This window comes from Carica papaya, chromosome 7 (genome assembly GCF_054855325.1).
Source record: "Carica papaya isolate Zhongbai chromosome 7, ASM5485532v1, whole genome shotgun sequence".
NCBI classification, from domain to species: domain Eukaryota; kingdom Viridiplantae; phylum Streptophyta; class Magnoliopsida; order Brassicales; family Caricaceae; genus Carica; species Carica papaya.
In genome coordinates this window covers 27,174,479-27,192,267 of record NC_142315.1, presented here as the reverse complement: position 1 = coordinate 27,192,267, position 17,789 = coordinate 27,174,479, and the positions used below count along the sequence as shown (strand labels likewise).

Here is a 17,789-nt window from a genome sequence, read left to right as displayed (position 1 = left end):
CGACCTCCCCAGTGGTCACCTCAGGAACCCATTGATCAATCTTTATCTTCCTGGGAAAATGGGCTGAAAGTAAAATCCACGGAGACTGGTAAAAATGGGCTGAAGGGTAAATTAAAATGGAAGGAGGATTTTCCTCACAAGTCGCAAGTAGGTTATGAAGTCCAAAATGGAACCATGTACCAATCAAGCCGTGCACGTGCGTGACAATAAATAAGAGAGGCCTACTAAGGTGATATAGTTGTTGTATATACAATCACTTCAATCTTAATCTGGGCTAGGCTGGTTAATTTGGCCATTTCCATCATAAACCACCCCACGTTAGAAAATGACCTCAATTGTCTATAAACATATGCATGCATGCATGCACGCACGCCACTTGTCATTTTGATGCTGACCTGGGCTACAACAAGTCAACTACTATATATATATACACACACACACACACACACATTTATTTATACATACGACCGCCTGCACAATCTCTAAATAATTGATTCAGTAAGTTCCCACATAATTTGCATATTTTTTAATTTTTTAAAAATGAACTGATCATATCTAAAAATTTTCTATGGTAATCTATGATTTATGTCTATCAACTCATTTATTGATATGTCCGCTGTCATCTTAATTCCCCTCCAAATTTAGTTATCGTGAAAAAATAAAAATAAAAAAGACACGATAATGGGAATATAATATTGGAGGGGCCCTAAAGTCAATTGTAGAAATCTTATTTAATTAATTTTTGACAATAACTCTCTTCTTGTGATTGTGGTCTGCATCTTATTTACAATTATAATAAGTTCGAGATTATGGACAAAAATTCACCAACAAATAAGTTGGTTTAATAGTTAAGACTTTTGTGTTACGTTTAATAATCACGAATTTGAATTTTATGAAGAATAATTTAGTTCGTTAGTGTATTAATAAGAATTCCGTGATTAAATTAAGTTTAATTTTAATAAATTAATTATATTTTTTTAAGTAAGAAAAATATTTAAGGATTATTTCAGTGAAATAATGGTAATCAAGTTGAATTTAAGTTTTAATAAATTAAAATATTTCATAATTACTTTGATGGACAATGTAATTAAATTGTTTTTAATTTTTTTTTAACAAATTTATTGTATTTTTACTCAACCAAAATATTTTAGGGTCACTTTAGTGAAATAAATAAATGGGCATAAAAATCCAAATGGTGGGGGTGAGATTCTAGAAATATTTATTTAATCAACTGTTATTTCTAATTAAGATAAGCTTGTAATTATTATTATTTTTTAAAAATAAATTCATAACTAATTATTAAAACATCTAACTCATCTAATATGATCGTTTTATTATAGAATTAATTATTTAAATTCAAATTTTATCTCTACTATATATAAAAATATAACATTATAAACTTATGAGTTCACAAAATTAGTGATATGATTGATTTAGATTTGAATTTTATCAAAACAAAAAATAATTTCATTATATTGTAGATTATGAGTTTGTTGAGTTAATGATATGATTTGTTGATGATTAATTAATTAATTAATTATATTACGTGTAGAGGGGACACCTTCACCCGATCAAATACACACACACACACACACATTTATATATATATATATATATATATATATATCCAGAGGTGTCCAACATAATACGTGACATGTCGGAAAGTAGAGTTAAAAGAACTAATTTTAAACGTAGTTGCTGTATATTAAATTTCTGGAGAGTTATTTTTCGTTTTGGGAGAAAATAAAAATATTTTATGCATGAATTTTGTTTTTTTTTTGTTTTTCATAAAAATTTATACGTATATATATATATATATTATAATTGTTTATACATGGACTAAAAGTCATTCATTTGTAACTAATTAATTTTAATCAACCAAAAATTTGGAAAACCAACCCAACCTTTTACATGCTAGTTAGACTTTTGATTTGATATCGACTTATGATTTTTATATATAATTATATGTTAATTATAATCGATTTGAAATTGTATTTTCCTTAATAAGAAATTTGAAATTAATTAATTAATTTTTTTTTTACAACTTCAAGATCTACTGAAAAAAAAGAGATTAAATTATTTTAATAATTGACGTAATTAAATTAAGATTTAACAACGAATTATATTTAAATTTATAATTTCATATGCTTTGAGTCATATATTAAGAATAATTTATCCACTTAATAATAACAATGATGATGATAATAATAATAATAATTTTTAGTTGAATAATAAATCATAAATTATAGAGATTCAGACATTGCAACTAGTAGAATTTGACATTTGCTTAGTGACTACATGCCAAAAGTACAAACAAATTACTGAAATCTCAAAATGTAGTTGGTACAAAATATTATTAGATAATAATTTGTTAAAAATTAAAATAAATAAATTATAATTAAAAAATATGTCAAACTCATTAATATTTCTGTCATTATTACGTAATTAATGTTTATTATTTTTTGAATTTTCTTAAATTTATTTCCATAATCTCCTAAAGTGAATTAGCCATATTTGTAAGTATGCCGACTTATTTATATTTTGTTAATATAAGTGGCGCATGATAAAGTGTCCCAGGAATATATACATACATATTGCACACCCTATCATTAATAAAGCATCGTCCATATATTTTTTCTACATTATTATAAAAAATAAAAAAAAAAAGAGAGAGAGAGAGAGAGAGAAAATAATGTCGACAAAAATTTTGAATAGATTATAATCATCCATGTGGAATCTACATATATAATTCATACTAGATAAATTATATATATATATATATATATCTCACACGTGTGCAGCCAAATAATGTTTATATATCCGCACGGGAGAGATGTGGATATATACGTTGTGTATATATATTAATTGAACTCCATGGCAGTCTCTACTCCTTACAAATATATCTGATTTAGTATAAGAATTAAGAGAAAAAAAATGCGGTCAACAAGGCATGGCCCCAAATGGAGAAATGGGTGGGTGAATATGCGAAGGGTAAAGAGAAGAAAGATGGAGAAGAAGAAGGTTAAGGAGTTGCAGAGGCTGGTTCCTGGCAGCCGTGCGGTGGATATGGAAGCTTTGTTTCAAAACACTGCTCGTTATATATTTCTACTACAAGCTAAAGTCAGTCTTCTAAGGACTCTATCTTCCTTCTATGGTCTCTAATTTACCTACAACTTATATATATATATATATATATAATATAATTATCATCTCCTCAATTCAAGAACTAAGAAACTTGTTTAATTAATTCTCTTAATCTTCTATTTAAGCTATTTCTTAGCAGAACCGAACCATGTTTAATTTCAAACTTAATCATCGTTAATATATAGCTATCTTGTTGTTGTGATCTAAAAACATGGTGTATTCTCTGACTCTTGAATTTAGTTAAATATAACTTTTAAAAGTTATTCATATATGCATGGAGCACAACTAGAGAAAGAGATATATATATATATATATAGAGAGAGAGAGAGAGAGAGAGAATTATTACAATTTCTTTTATCTTTCTCACAAGCAATTAATTTATTATCAATTATTACTTAAGTTAATAGCTGATACATTTTTTTTTTAATAAAAAATCTAAGACTTGAATCAAACTATACTTTTATTTACATATGTACTTATTTTAAGATTATTTATGTTATATTATAATTAGTGAATATTACCTAATTTAATGAATGTATATATTTTTTATTCAAAAAAATATTTAATTATTTATTAAAAACGTACATATAGTAGTTAATCTTCTTGTGATAATTATAGAGTTAGAGTGATTTGTTGTAGTATTAATTACTTTGATTAAGCATATAAACTTTTATAACTTAAGACTTTAATAAGAAAGCATTATATACTCGAGATGTATATATAAGTTTAATCAATTATGCTTTTCTTTTTTTTTTTTTCCCCTCACAAAAGAGAACGTAAAAGCAAAAGCACACTTAATAATTATATATTCTTATATCCCATTAAACGAGCTTAAAAAATGTCACAATGATGAAGATGGAGAAGTTTCTTAGGATTCTTCAAAGACTGTAAGAGCTTATTGAGCCCCATGGACTCTGGTATAAGTCTAATAAGTACAACGATGAGCACAAAAATTTTCATACGTACATTTTCCGATCATGTCTCCTCAGAAATATTTATTAATCATGTTCGTAACATATATCAAAGGGTGAAACATTTAAATATGCTGAAACATTTCTACTTTAAAAAAAAAAAAATCATTTCCTAATACTTGTTTAAGGTAAAAAGTTATGATGATATATATATACGTAGATGCAATTATAGAGGCGAATTAAAAGGTGCTTGAGAATTCGAAAAATTCTGAGTTAATTAATTTCTCAATCGGGCAGGTGACAGCAATCATCCATCTACTACATACATCTATACATCTACATATAATATAGGTGTCTATATGAATATGCTTGTCATGGGAATCACATGGTGTGTACGCCATAGCTTGATATAAATCATATATGTGTTTGTGTGGTAGGTGTGGCTAGATTACCACAATAATTGAACCATCTAATTAATGTGATTAGGATATAACTCCATCCCTAATTATCAATACACGTTTGAAACCAGCCCAATTTTTCTTATTATCAACTTGTTAACAATTAATAACCCACAAAATAATAATTATTAATATTATATACATATACACATACACACTTTAACTTTAAAGGTACACGTAGATCTATTAATATAAGGCTATAGGTACGTATATCCTGCATGTATGCGTACATCTACGAGTAATCATGTGGTATTTTACGTAGGATAACCCTAAGAAAGTAGGGTATGGATATTAATTCTTACTGGACATTTAGTGAGCAATTATCAATAAGAAAAAAAAAAAAAAAAAAAAAAAGTTCAGGGCTACAATTAAATCAAAATATTTTATAAATTATAATTATTTTATTTTGAATATTTACTAAAAATTATAAAATAAAATTTAATTGTAAGACTCTTACTCATTTAAAGTATTTAATTAATTTTATTTCTGATATAATTGAAATTCTGAGAATAAGGGGCCAGGCCGAGGACACATCAGTAGTAGTTGGAGATGACTCGAAGTTGGAGGAGATAGAATGGCACATGTGGAATAGTGGATACATTAATTTAAAAGGAAGCGGCGGTATATATATATATATATATATACACACACCCATAGATGTGTGTGTATATATATATATATATATATAGATGTATGTAGATACATGTATATAGTGTTTGACTTGGAATACAAAGACACCAAAAAACACTTTAAGCTTGTCATCTCCACCTCCGGACTTCCATGTTTTGGATCCCGAGCCTTGCTTGTTCTTACCCTTTTTTTTAAAAAAAATAATAATACAAATGCTGCAACATTTTTAATAATTAACTATATATTAATATATGAAAAAGTTTATATATATATATATGACTAATTGAAAACATTGGTTTCTCAAAAATGGGTGTTTATTAATATATGAAAATAAATAAAATTTTAAAAATTATAACGCAGCAATTATGAGTTATATAACGAATATAGTGAATTAAAATTTAGTGTGTGTGTGTGTATATATATATATATGTACAGATGCTGTAATAATTGTTGAAATATAGAAAGGGTGGGTGTCATGTGAGTACGATATAGAGGACCATTTAAGGAGGTGATGAAGATTTAGTCTTGATGTACGATTTGCTCTAATTAATAATGTTCGTAACTCCTAATAATTTCGGCGCTAATTACCATTAACAGTAATTAACAACTTCATTCACTAATTATTAGATTAAATTGTGTTAAGATTAATTTAGTATTAACAAGTATAAATTAATTGGAAAATACGTTGATTATTATAAATTAAAAAAAAAATACATTTTAGAGATTTTTGGCGTGCATTAAACGGTGGGCCCCGCAGATTTTAATCCTGAGGAAAAAGAAAATTGTGGAATGTATAGGATGCCCGTAAATCACGGGGGCTGATTATATTATATTTTAATGGTTATCACAATTTTTTTTATAAAAAAAAAAATAATTCAATTAATTATTTTTTTACTCTGATATTAAATTTAAAAATGTACAAAAATTTTAAAAAATATATCACTTAATTAATAAATTAAATATAAATATATTTTTCGAGAATTTCAAATAAGATGGGTACAGATTTTAATTGGACTCTCATTTTTTTTTGTGTGTAATTTTTCTCAATGAATAATTGTTATGTATTTTAATAACAAAAATGAATTATTTGATCTATACATATGGCTGGTTTTATTTTAAATATATTATTAAAATAAAAAAAAATTAAATTTATTTAATTTCTCAATTTATTTATACGCATGAGCACATAAAAATTGTTTTAAATTGACATCCGTGTATTTTCTTTTTTTTTTTTTTTTGTTTAATTTAAATAAGAAACAAAAAAAGTACAAAGAGACGTAATCAGCGTGGGTCCCACCAGAAAGTCAACCACATGCATACATATTAAACTATGATTTATAAAACAAATTAAATTAAAGTCTGGTAATTTGATTTTGAACATTTTCCGTGCACGAATTTTGTCCACCTATAACATTTTATGAGGGTACTAAAATTAACTTTTATATAAGATTAATTTCCTAATTACTTTAGTTCTAAAAAAACTTTATAAATATATTATAAACTTACCTACACACAGTAGCTAGCTGTTAATAAAATATATTTTCTTTTAAAACAAATGTATTTATAATTGCTTAAAATTACAATTTATATATATATATATATATATTTTTTTTGTAAATTGATTTGAAAAGCATTTATATGTGTACGTAGGTATCTATTAAAAATAATAAAGGAGTGTAGTTTGGGAGAGAAAGGGCATACCATTAAAAAGCCCCATGTGGAGAGCATGTGGGGGTACCCCTTCCGTAGAGAAAAATCCCATGCCCTTCCTGTGGGGCCCATTTCCCCCTCTCTCAGAATCACCATGTTTTCCGGATCCTGCCAATTCTATTCTCTTTTTAATTTTTACAACAATTTTATCTAATAATATAAAATTTCTTTTTTTTTTATTTTTAAATTAATTATGCTGTCTTCATTCTAGCAAGCTCTCAGTACCATGAGAAAGATTCTTGTTCAATTTTTTTTTTTTTTTCTTCTTTCGTTTAAAAAAGAATAACAAAACGTTGTAAATTTGAAATTTGTCCAGATATATATATATATGTCTATGTATATGTATATTAAATTATATATTCAGTATTATGTATATATAAAAAGAGTAATTAAAACTGGAGAAGGACACTTTATTCTTCTCGCCCAGAAACGAAAAAAAGGCTTAAGACTTAAAAAGGGCAATCAGTCTGATATTGTGAATGTTATTTTTATACCAAAGCCATAATGGGCGCGCTCTGTTTTCTTTTAATTTTCTCCGTATTCATCGCAACCTTGTCACCCAAAAAGCTATATACTCTTTATATGTGTGTGTGTATATAATAGTTAGGCTTTTATTTGCTACTCTGATATGCTTTGAAATTACTATATAACATATTCTTTATTTTAATTATTTGATTTTGATTTTTACCACTTCAAAAATAAAATTTTTTGATATTATAAACCCATGTGCAAAACAATATCAAAGATTAAAAAAAAAAAAAAGTTTTGGGTTTTATGGGATTAGACTTATTGACAAAAGGGTTCTTGAATATATGATAAATTAAGTGGAATTGGACCGGAATTTATAGAAAATGTGTTGAAAAAAAAAAATGTTGAATTAAAATTTTGATTGCTTGATTAAAATTGTGTAGGGTTTGCAAGGTGGGGCATGGACACCATGTGCGTGCATGTGCTGTGTCTTTTCTCTTAAAGGCCCACCACTCGTCTCCATTGAGCAAATAAACGGAGTTCCTTCCTGCACATTCTCCTCTCTCTCTCTCTCTCTCTCTCTCTCTCTCTCTATCTCACCTCCCAATTAATATTCTTATTGGATTTGTAGAACTGCAGCTCTTTCTGCTACTCTTTAACTTGTCGTTTCTCATACTCATGATTTTCACTCATCTTCTCCAACATTAAATCGCAACAGACGTAAGTTCGTTTCATTTTTTTCTTCATTATTTCTGTATTAATGGATATTAAAAGGTTCTACCCAGTGTATGTCATCATCTTCATTCACACGCAGATGTAACACGTATATTCATTTAACCCTACCTCGTCTGCTTCTAACTCCCTGCAATACACGTTGTTTCATAAATCCTTGGATTATGTGCTATTAGTAGGTGTTCCTAAGTGTGTCTATATATGTATATGTGATTCCCAACTAAATTTCATTTTCTTTCGCTCTTTTCTTTATTAGGATGATGAAGGTTCCCAGCTCATTCAAGAAAGAATTCCTAAAGAAATGGATAGTCGGTCTCCAGGTATGCGGTTCCTTGAACAAGAACATGAGCGTGTCGGAGAGGAAGAAGGCAATAAAGTTATCAGCCGATATAGCCATGGCTTCTGCAAGAAATGGTAGCACCTGTTGGAGTCGTGCTCTCATTGCCAATGCTTCAAAACAAGACGCTAACAAACTAGTGGTGGAGCACGTATTGGGTGACGACGAGTCTAGAAAGCTAACCAAGCAATTGCCAGTAGGAACATCAATGGCGTTGGCAAGAAAGATCAGGGTTATCAGGAGCAAGAAGAATATATTGAAGAGGAGGTCTGGTCCTATGAGAAGAGCTGCAAGAAAAAGTAACAGTAGTCTATCAAGTAGTTGTATTGCGAAAAGGTTGGTGAGAAAGAGAAGTCAAGTATTGAAGAGTCTGGTACCTGGAGGAGAATTCATGGATGAAACCTCTCTGATTGAAGAAACCCTGGACTATATCCTATCTCTTCGAGCTCAGGTAGATGTCATGCTCAAGCTTGCTAATGCTACTGAATTAGTGACGAATCAGAAATAAGGGCATGCCATCAATTTTTATTTAGGATATTCTATATATCGCCTTTTTTCTTTTTACTCATATTTTGCAAGAATATTAGGATATTGGAGGAAGGAAGAAAGAATATTAATATATATATATATATATATATATTATATAGAGTTGAGGCCGTATGTACAGAAGAATCATATCAATTAGTTAATCCAAGGCTCTCATGTTCTCTACCAGTTCTCGTTAACATTGTAAGTTAGTCGAGTGTAGCTTGCTTAATTGTAGCGGCATTAATAATTAAGATCATGAAAAGCACGATAATGTCTTGATATATCTATAGATATATAGATTCTTACTTAATTATACACAGACATTATATACATATACATATGTCATTTTGATCTTTAATTTGAATGCAAGATAGAGAGATAAATGATGAGGAATAGTTGACAGTTTGTACCTGTGGCTATTGGTGCGGAATATTAATAATATTGCAGAAGCAGTACATATATACATATACATATATATACACACACACACATGATTTTGAACGCAATAAATTTACAGTCATCCCACATGGAAGACTTGCTTAAAGAGGTATAGGGTTATTGTAATCTTTCTTTCATTTGGCTAAGAACCGATGGATGGATTTGTATTATAGCGGTTTGTAAGTAATACCTATATATATATACACATAAGAAGAGAGAAAAGCTGGTACTGACACAAGTAACAATGAAAGGCCAAGCTCTGTATGTGTTTCGTGCACGCCCGTGCTCGCCTCTCTTCTTCCTTGCGCAGCATGCACATATGTGTATGTGATGGAGACAGGAGCTAAATTATAAACCTATATTTATAGATCATGTACGTACATACTAGATGTTATCGTATATTGGGTTCTGTTGTTTCAGCAATTTAGTTACCGTATACACACATACATATATAAATACATACACGGGTAGATATATAACATACATATATGTATTTTATTAAATTTCATCCTTTAAGATATTCAAAGAAAGACAATCAGTCCACTAAAATTGGCTTTAATTTGAAGTCGTATGACCTGGTCAACATAAAGAAAACACCCATGCGACACTGATCATGATTCATAATCTTGGAAGGAGAATGTGGACCAGACTCTTTACCTTGGGATCTTTATTAAACCACTTTTTTCCAATTTGTACGTACTGTAGTATGTGATCATGCAACTATTTGTATATGTATTTCCCTCAATTACATATATATGTACGTATATGCAGCGAAGCGTGTGTGTATATATATATATATATATATATATATATATATATAATCAAGAGCATAATGAAAAGCATGTAGTTCCTTTTGAATGCATTTTATTTATAAAGTTGATAATTGAGTTGAATCTCTACCCTACATCGCCTAAAAAAAGAAGCTGATGTTAACATGTAACATATGAATTTTGTGTAAACTGAGTTTATAGTACACACATAATTAACACATGCATGCCAGTTTTTCTCATTCTGCTTTAATAATTAAGCCAGAGTTTACAATGAAGAGTATAAAGGCAACATATACATATATAGTCAAAGATTCTTATATTTTGTTAATTAAAAGATATTTGCACCCTAATAATAATACAATTTATATTATATGGTATGCATTATGTAATTTATAACAAATAATTTTGTAAAACTTTTGAGAGAATATACATAATCCAAGATTTTAATGAAAATATACAAAATTCAAATTCACGATCTGGTAGAAAAGTATAGTAATACCCACTACAAAAATATGATTGGTAAGTATATATTATATGTAGATGTGTGTGTGTGTGTGTGTGCTTGTTTAAAAATGTAAAATCAATGATTGCATTTATTCAAATTCCCAAGTTATGATGAGAAGAGAATTAATTATGAGGTAATTAATTAGCAAACAACTAGTCAAGCCAGAGGTTTGAACATTGAATTGTAGCAGCTTTTCCTGATGCAATCAATAGTCAAGCTCTGGTACAGCTTCATTAACTATTTTATACATATACTGCATACAGACAAGTAAATAAAAGGATACTATCTAAAATTTTAATTGGATTTATTTCTTGTTAAACTAAAATTACTTTTGAAATTTGAATCCAACTATCTAATCTGGTTAAAGTTAGTGATATGTTGCAATTCAAGCATGCGATTCAAATTACTTTGTTGTTAGATCAAATTGAATGGTGAAATTCAAACAAGAATATTTATAAAAATGTTTCTCTTGCAGTCGTATGCCCAGTAATATTCTAATATATATTAATATATACGTACAGATATATTAATTTCATCTTTTCAAAAAAGGGTACTCCAATTCATTTCAGTACATCTACGTTTAAGTTATCATATGGGTTAAATTTTTATTTTACTTAACTTGTGTATCAAAAAATATATGATTCTTCTTAAATAAATCCATATATTATATAATTAGACGATATATATATTTTAATTACAAAAAAAAAAAAAAACCTTCATAACCATTTATAGAAAAATGAAATTAATAATCATTCAACTAAATAATAATATGATTGACCGATTGATAAAAAAAAAAAATGATAATTTGAAATGGGTATTAATAATGGAGTGGGGAAGGGAAAGAAGACAGCTACATCTCAAATTAATGTAGCCTACAGATGCTTTATAAGAATTATATATCACAACATTTAAATTTGTAGACAAAAAATTTCCATTTTCAGACAGACATTGTAAAGTCGAACAAGGAGAGTGAGTGTACCATAAAATTAATGTTTTCCGAATTTCCAACCGAGCCTGGAAGTAGAAAAGTATATATATATATATATGTGTGTGTGTATTGGGTGAAATTTCAAAAATCATAAAATTTAGAGCTTGTCGTTTTTGTGTCATCTTCTAGGCCCACTATGTGGATTCAGAAGCAGCTTTGCGCCTTTGTTTGGGCTCAGATTGGCCCATACCATTGTCAGTTCATCACATTTTGGCCCGATTTGCAGTTCTGAAGTTGACACGCACCTAAAAATATCATCTGCTTGACCCGGACAGACCTCACAAGCAAATTACTTGGTGTGAGCCGCCACGCAATCTGCTCCCTTTTTTTTTTATAAAAAAATAATAATTTGGTTTTCGGGATGTAAAATTATGAGATCTCAATTTTACCACGAGTCGCGGCTAAAGTAAAAACTATTGCTATATTATAAGTTATTGGATCTAATTTTAATGATCATTACAAGAAAATTGAAAATTGGACAGATTATTTGCTATTGTTCAGACTGCTGGAAAATTAACGACGAAATATACTTTCACGACGAAACTTATTTCAGATTACTGTTTTTCAATTTATCCTTCGCCAAAACTTTGGGTGATTCAATGCTTAGTCAAAAAAATTTTAGATTATTTTTCCAAACTTGTTAGCTGCGCGGGCACAGGTTCGGTGCTCTGGCTCTTCAACGTTATCAAGAAGCAGAGCTCTTGCAACGACCCCGAAAATATTTAAAGGAAATAAATTATAAATTAAGTACAAAAACGTAAAAAATGTTCAAAGTTTATATTTCCTACGCAATAACTTAAAGAATCAAACGAAACTGCGGAATTCAGTCTAAAAAAAATACAAGAAATAAGGAAATAAATGAAAAATAAAGAAAACTAACATATACTCGCAATCTTCTTGCGGTTCGGGCTCTGGAACTTGATCATTTTGATATGAAATTATTAAATAAGGAATAACCTATACTAGCCTAATAAGAACATTACACTATATCAATGACACAGAAATAAAGGTTGGTAGAAAATAAAAAATCACTAATAAAGCACTAAATTTAACAAATTCATTTATCAATAATAAAATCATTCACCTTTCACTTACCGTAGTGGAATTTATAAAAACAAGCTATACAGACAATAATATTATACAGATCATGATTTTATGTATAATCAGCAACATAGCACATATTATAATTCTATATCCATCATCAATAAATCAAACAATAACCGTCACTCTTTTTACCAGTTTGCTGGTATTTATGGGGGTTCATAGAGATATCTTCGCTACACGTGAACCATTTCTTTTAACATCCTCCATTACGGCCCGTCTCCATACCCCGTCCGGTATAAGCACCAAATTATAAAATCTCAATATCTTATTCGGTATGAGGGTGAAGCGGGCCGTCCCCATACCCCGTCCAGTATGAGCGCCAAATTACCAAGTCTCGATATCTTGTCTGGCATGAGACAACGTTCACGGTAGGGTTCCCTATGTACCCGGTCTATCCACCATCTCCTAGGATATCCAGTAAGCCTGTCGTTTCATCCATTCACTTAATCACACAATTGTTTACCGTTAAATTTTTTTTTTTCCAATTTAGCCGTAAACATATAGAATAAACCATACATGCATTCAAAATCATAAAATAAATTAATAAGATATTATCATGCATATAAATTGTAAAAACAATCAACAACAACAGTAGCTAATTTTCAGTTCTAGCTCCATCGGCAATCTGTAATTAATTATGCACAATTTCTAAATTCACACAAAATATCATATTATTATTTATTTAGACTTTAATTCTATGATAGGGAATAAGGTGAGGGATCCTTACTCGATTTGATACCCAAAAAGCTAAGCTATTCGACTTCGCCTACAGGCGATTTTTGGATTCTTTGAATTTTTCTTCGAAAATTAAACACGCTAATAGTACCTACAAATGTCCCAAACAACCCAAAATTAGTCCCAGGGCTCACTTGGACAATTTCAGAAATTTCGGCACGGTGGCTCTGCCGTGCTTCAGCGACGGTGCCATCGCCGGCGGCGGCAGTTCACTTCGGGTCGGCTGTTTTCGGCCATTTTCAGTCGTTTTCAACTGACTTTGCATCAATTCCTGTGAGAAAACAAGTTAAGTGGTCTCGGTTGGCCGAAAAAATAAAAAAAAAACTGAAACTTACTAGCGGCTGGGCGCTCCGGTGCGGCGGCTCCTATGGCTCACGCAGCAGTTGGGTGTTTTGCTCTGGTCAACCTATAGAGAAGGACACGGTGATCACAACACTGAAAAAATTTATACAGAACGGGAATCGAGAAGGGCCTTATCGGAGACATTTTGTGAAATTCCCTGTGGCAGTGCCGCTGGGCTTCGCCTGTGTTTTTCAGCCAATTGGTCGATCCTTTTGCTTCGATTACGCCATGGGTGTGTTTAGAATTGAATTTCGAGCAAATGAAAAAACTTTTATCTTTTTTGACGGTCGGAAAGGGCTCTGGTGCGGTGGCGGGTGGCAGCGGTCTCCTTCCCGGCGGCTGAGTCTTCTTCTCCGGCGAGGGGGTCTTGCGGCTAGGGTTAGGGTTTGGTGTGGATAAGGTTTATTTATATCCGTCCGCTTTTGATTTGGGTCGTCCATTGTATTTGATCTGACCCGTCCGATCGTAATTAAATAGAGAGTGAATCTAGACCGTTTATCGTGATCCAACTTAGCTGTCCATCATGATCTAAGCTGGACCATCCAATCGCGTTCAAATCTCACCGTTTGATCGCGTTTGGAGAGGGAACACATCTGGGTCGTCCATGCACGCGGGAACAGATCTGGACCGTTTGATCGCGGGTACGTGGATCGCTCGCGTGGCACCGCATCAGCATTCACTGCCACGTGGCGTGTCTTGATTCATCGGGCCTGCTTGCTGGGTATTTGACGTGGCAGAACTTTTCTAAATTGTAGTTTGACTTCCGGTTTCTGATTTTTCTTTCTAAAAATACCCCTAGAACCTAAATTTTCACTAATTTTTCCCAACATTATTTTCAATTTCATAATCCTTCAATTTTTACTTTATTTTTACTTTAAATTAGATAAAAAAAATTAAAAAATTATATTTAATAATTTTAAATTACATTACAATTTTATTTTTGGGTGTTACAACTCTTCCCCTCTTAAAAGAAATTTAGTATATCAAATTTGTCTCTCACTCTCAATCAAACAGCTGGGGATATTGGACTCTGAAATCTTATTCTACATTCCATGTAGCCTCCCTCGATGTGTGATTCTGCCATATGATCTTTACAAAGAGAATTTTTCGGTTGTGGAGTAATCTGCTTTTTCGATCCACAATGTCGACCGGTATTTCCTCGTTGGACAGATCCTCCTGGAGTGGAAGATGCTCGTGGACCAAGACATGAGAGGGGTCCCGGTAGTACTTGCGTAGTATGGACACATGAGACAGATTATGAACCCTGAAAAGTTTTGGAGGCGGTGCCAGTCTGTAGGCGGCGGTATCAATTCTGTTTAAGATTTCGAATGGTCCAATGAATCGAGAATTTAGTTTTTTCCTCTTGCCAAACCTACTGATTCCCTCGAAAAAAGTGACCTTAGGAACACCCGATAGCATTTCTCAAATTTTAAATCTCTCATTCGGATGTCAGCATAACTCTTCTGTCTGCTCTGAGCCGTCTGAATATTCTTCCTGATCTTAACTATTTTGGATGTAGTCTCATCTACCATATATGAGCCGAATAGCTTTTTATCACCCACTTTCTCCCAACAAATCGGTGATCTGAATGGGCGCCCATATAACGCCCATTAGATAAAAAATTATATTTATTAATTTTAAATTACATTATAATTTTATTTTGGGGTGTTACAACTCCTCCCCCCTTAAAAGAAATTTAGTCCCTCAAGTTTGTCTCTCACTCTCAATCAAATAGTTGGGAATATTGGACTCTGAAGTATGATTCTAGCTCCTATGTAGCCTCCCTCGGTGTGTAATTATGCCATATGACCTTTATAAAGAGAATTTTTCTGTTGTGAAGTAATCTGTTTTTTCGATCCACAATGTCAATCGGTACTTCCTCGTTGGACAGATCCTCCTGGAGTGGAAGAGGCTCATGGGCCTAGATGTGAGAGGGGTTCGGGTTGTACTTGCATGGACACATGAGACACATTATGGACACTGAAAAGTTCTGGAAGCAGTGTCAGTCTGTAGGCGGCGGTAACAATTCCGTTTAAGATTTCGAATGATATAATAAATCGGGGATTCAGTTTTTTCCTCTTGCAAAACCTACTGATTCTTTAAAATGAGCGACCTTAGGAACACCGATCGCCTTTTTCAAATTCCAAATCAATCCTTCGGGTATCTGCATAACTCTTCTACCTATTATGAGTCGTCTGAATGTTCTTCATGATCTTAACTATTTTAGATGTAGTCTCCTCTACCAGATCTGGACAGAATAGTTTTTTATCACCCACTTCATCCTAACAAATCGACGATCTGAATGGGTGCCCATATAACGCCTCATACAGAACCATGTCAATACTTGTTTGGTAGCTGTTATTGTAGATGAACTCTATCAGGGGTAGATGGTCATCCCAATGGCCTTCGAATTCAAGAACACAAGCTCGGATCATATCCTCAAGTGTGCGAATTGTCCTTTCTGACTGCCCATCGGTCTAAGGGTGAAATGCAGTACTAAGGGATTGCTTTGTTCCCATGGCTTGCTGAAAGCTACACCAAAACCAAGAAGTGAACCTAGGGTCTCTGTCGGACACTACTATCACTGGGACTCCATGTAATCTGACTATGTTCCGGATATACATTCTTGTTAATTTGTCCAAGGGATATGTGATGGCCAAGAAGTGGGAAGACTTAGTGTGCCGGTCAACAATTACCTAGATGGTATCCTGTCCTGAGCGAACCTTAGGTAATCTTGTCACGGAGTCCATAGTGATATGTTTCTACTTCCACTCTGGGATTGGTAAAGGCTGAAGTAGCCTATCTGGGCGTTGATGCTCTGCATTGACTTGCTGACATACCAAACACTTAGAAACAAAGTTAGCTATATATCTTTTTATCCTGTTTTACATGCTTTGGTATATCTTTGTGCTTCCGAGATGCATGGCGAACTTTGAGCTATTGACCTCTGTCATAATATCCCTCTTTAACTCACTGTCACTTGAAATACACACCATGTCCTAGAATCTGAGCAACCCATCGGCGGAGACTCAAAATTCTGAGTTAACTCCTTATTCTGCATCTTTCTTGAAGGCTGCTAAAGTAAAATCGGCAGACTAAGCTTCCCTTATTCTTTGGATTAACTTAGGTTGAATGGTCAGGTGGCCCAAAAATGTGACTCTCTTCAGGTCCTGAAGTCATACCTGTTGTGCGGCCTCTATCTGCCTACATTCTAAAACCATCAAATGGGCTAATGTACCTACACTTTTTTCGCTGAGTGCGTCGCCTACCATGTTGCCCTTACCCGAGTGACACAAGATGTCGCAATCATAGTTCTTGAGAAGTTCTATCTACATTCTCTAACGCATGTTGAGATCGTTTTAAGTGAATATGTGTTCTAAACTCTTGTGATCGGTATAGATTTAAAAGGTCTCCCTATACAAATAATGGCGCCAAGTCTTCAAGGTGTGCGACAAGCTCTAAATCATCGGTGGGATAGTTTTTCTTATGACTCTTTAACTGTATGGACCCATAGGTTATGACCTTCCCATGCTGCATCAAAAGACAACCCTGACCTAGGTAGGAGGCATCACTATAAATTATATATCCACCCAATCTGCTCGGTAAGGCCAATACAGGTGCAATAGTCAGCCGCTTCTTTAGTTCTAAAAAACTTCTTTCATAGTTCTCGTTCCACTCAAACTTGACATTCTTCTTTGTGAACCGAGTTAGAGGAGCAGTTAGACTAAAAAACCCTTCCACAAACCTATGGTAATAACTCGTCATTCCTAGAAAACTACGGATCTCCTTAACTGATGTTAATTTTTTCTAACTGAGTACTGCTTCAACCTTTTCGGGGTTCACTGACACTCTATCCTTTAATATGATGTGTTTCAGGAAGGTAGTCTGTTCAAGTCAGAACCCACACTTACTCAACTTTGCATACAGCTTCTTTTCTCTAAGAACCTATAAAACTTAAGTTAGATGGTAGACGTGTTCCTCTCTACTTT

At 32.1% G+C, this 17,789-nt stretch overlaps 1 protein-coding gene across 2 annotated transcripts; it reads left to right on the top strand.

Annotated features, from left to right (window-relative positions):
* Positions 1-7,869: 7,869 nt before the first annotated feature.
* P1R1 (transcription factor) lies at positions 7,870-9,183 on the top strand. Of its 2 annotated transcripts, none has more exons than XM_022039515.2 (2): positions 7,870-8,041; positions 8,310-9,183. In XM_022039515.2, exon 2 carries the CDS (start codon positions 8,311-8,313, stop codon positions 8,896-8,898), a length of 588 nt encoding a protein of 195 aa, XP_021895207.1. In that variant the 5' UTR covers positions 7,870-8,041; position 8,310; the 3' UTR covers positions 8,899-9,183. The 2 variants fall into 2 exon arrangements, with proteins under 2 accessions (XP_021895207.1, XP_021895205.1); XM_022039513.2 differs by having other exon boundaries at positions 8,025-8,144.
* Positions 9,184-17,789: the final 8,606 nt, after the last annotated feature.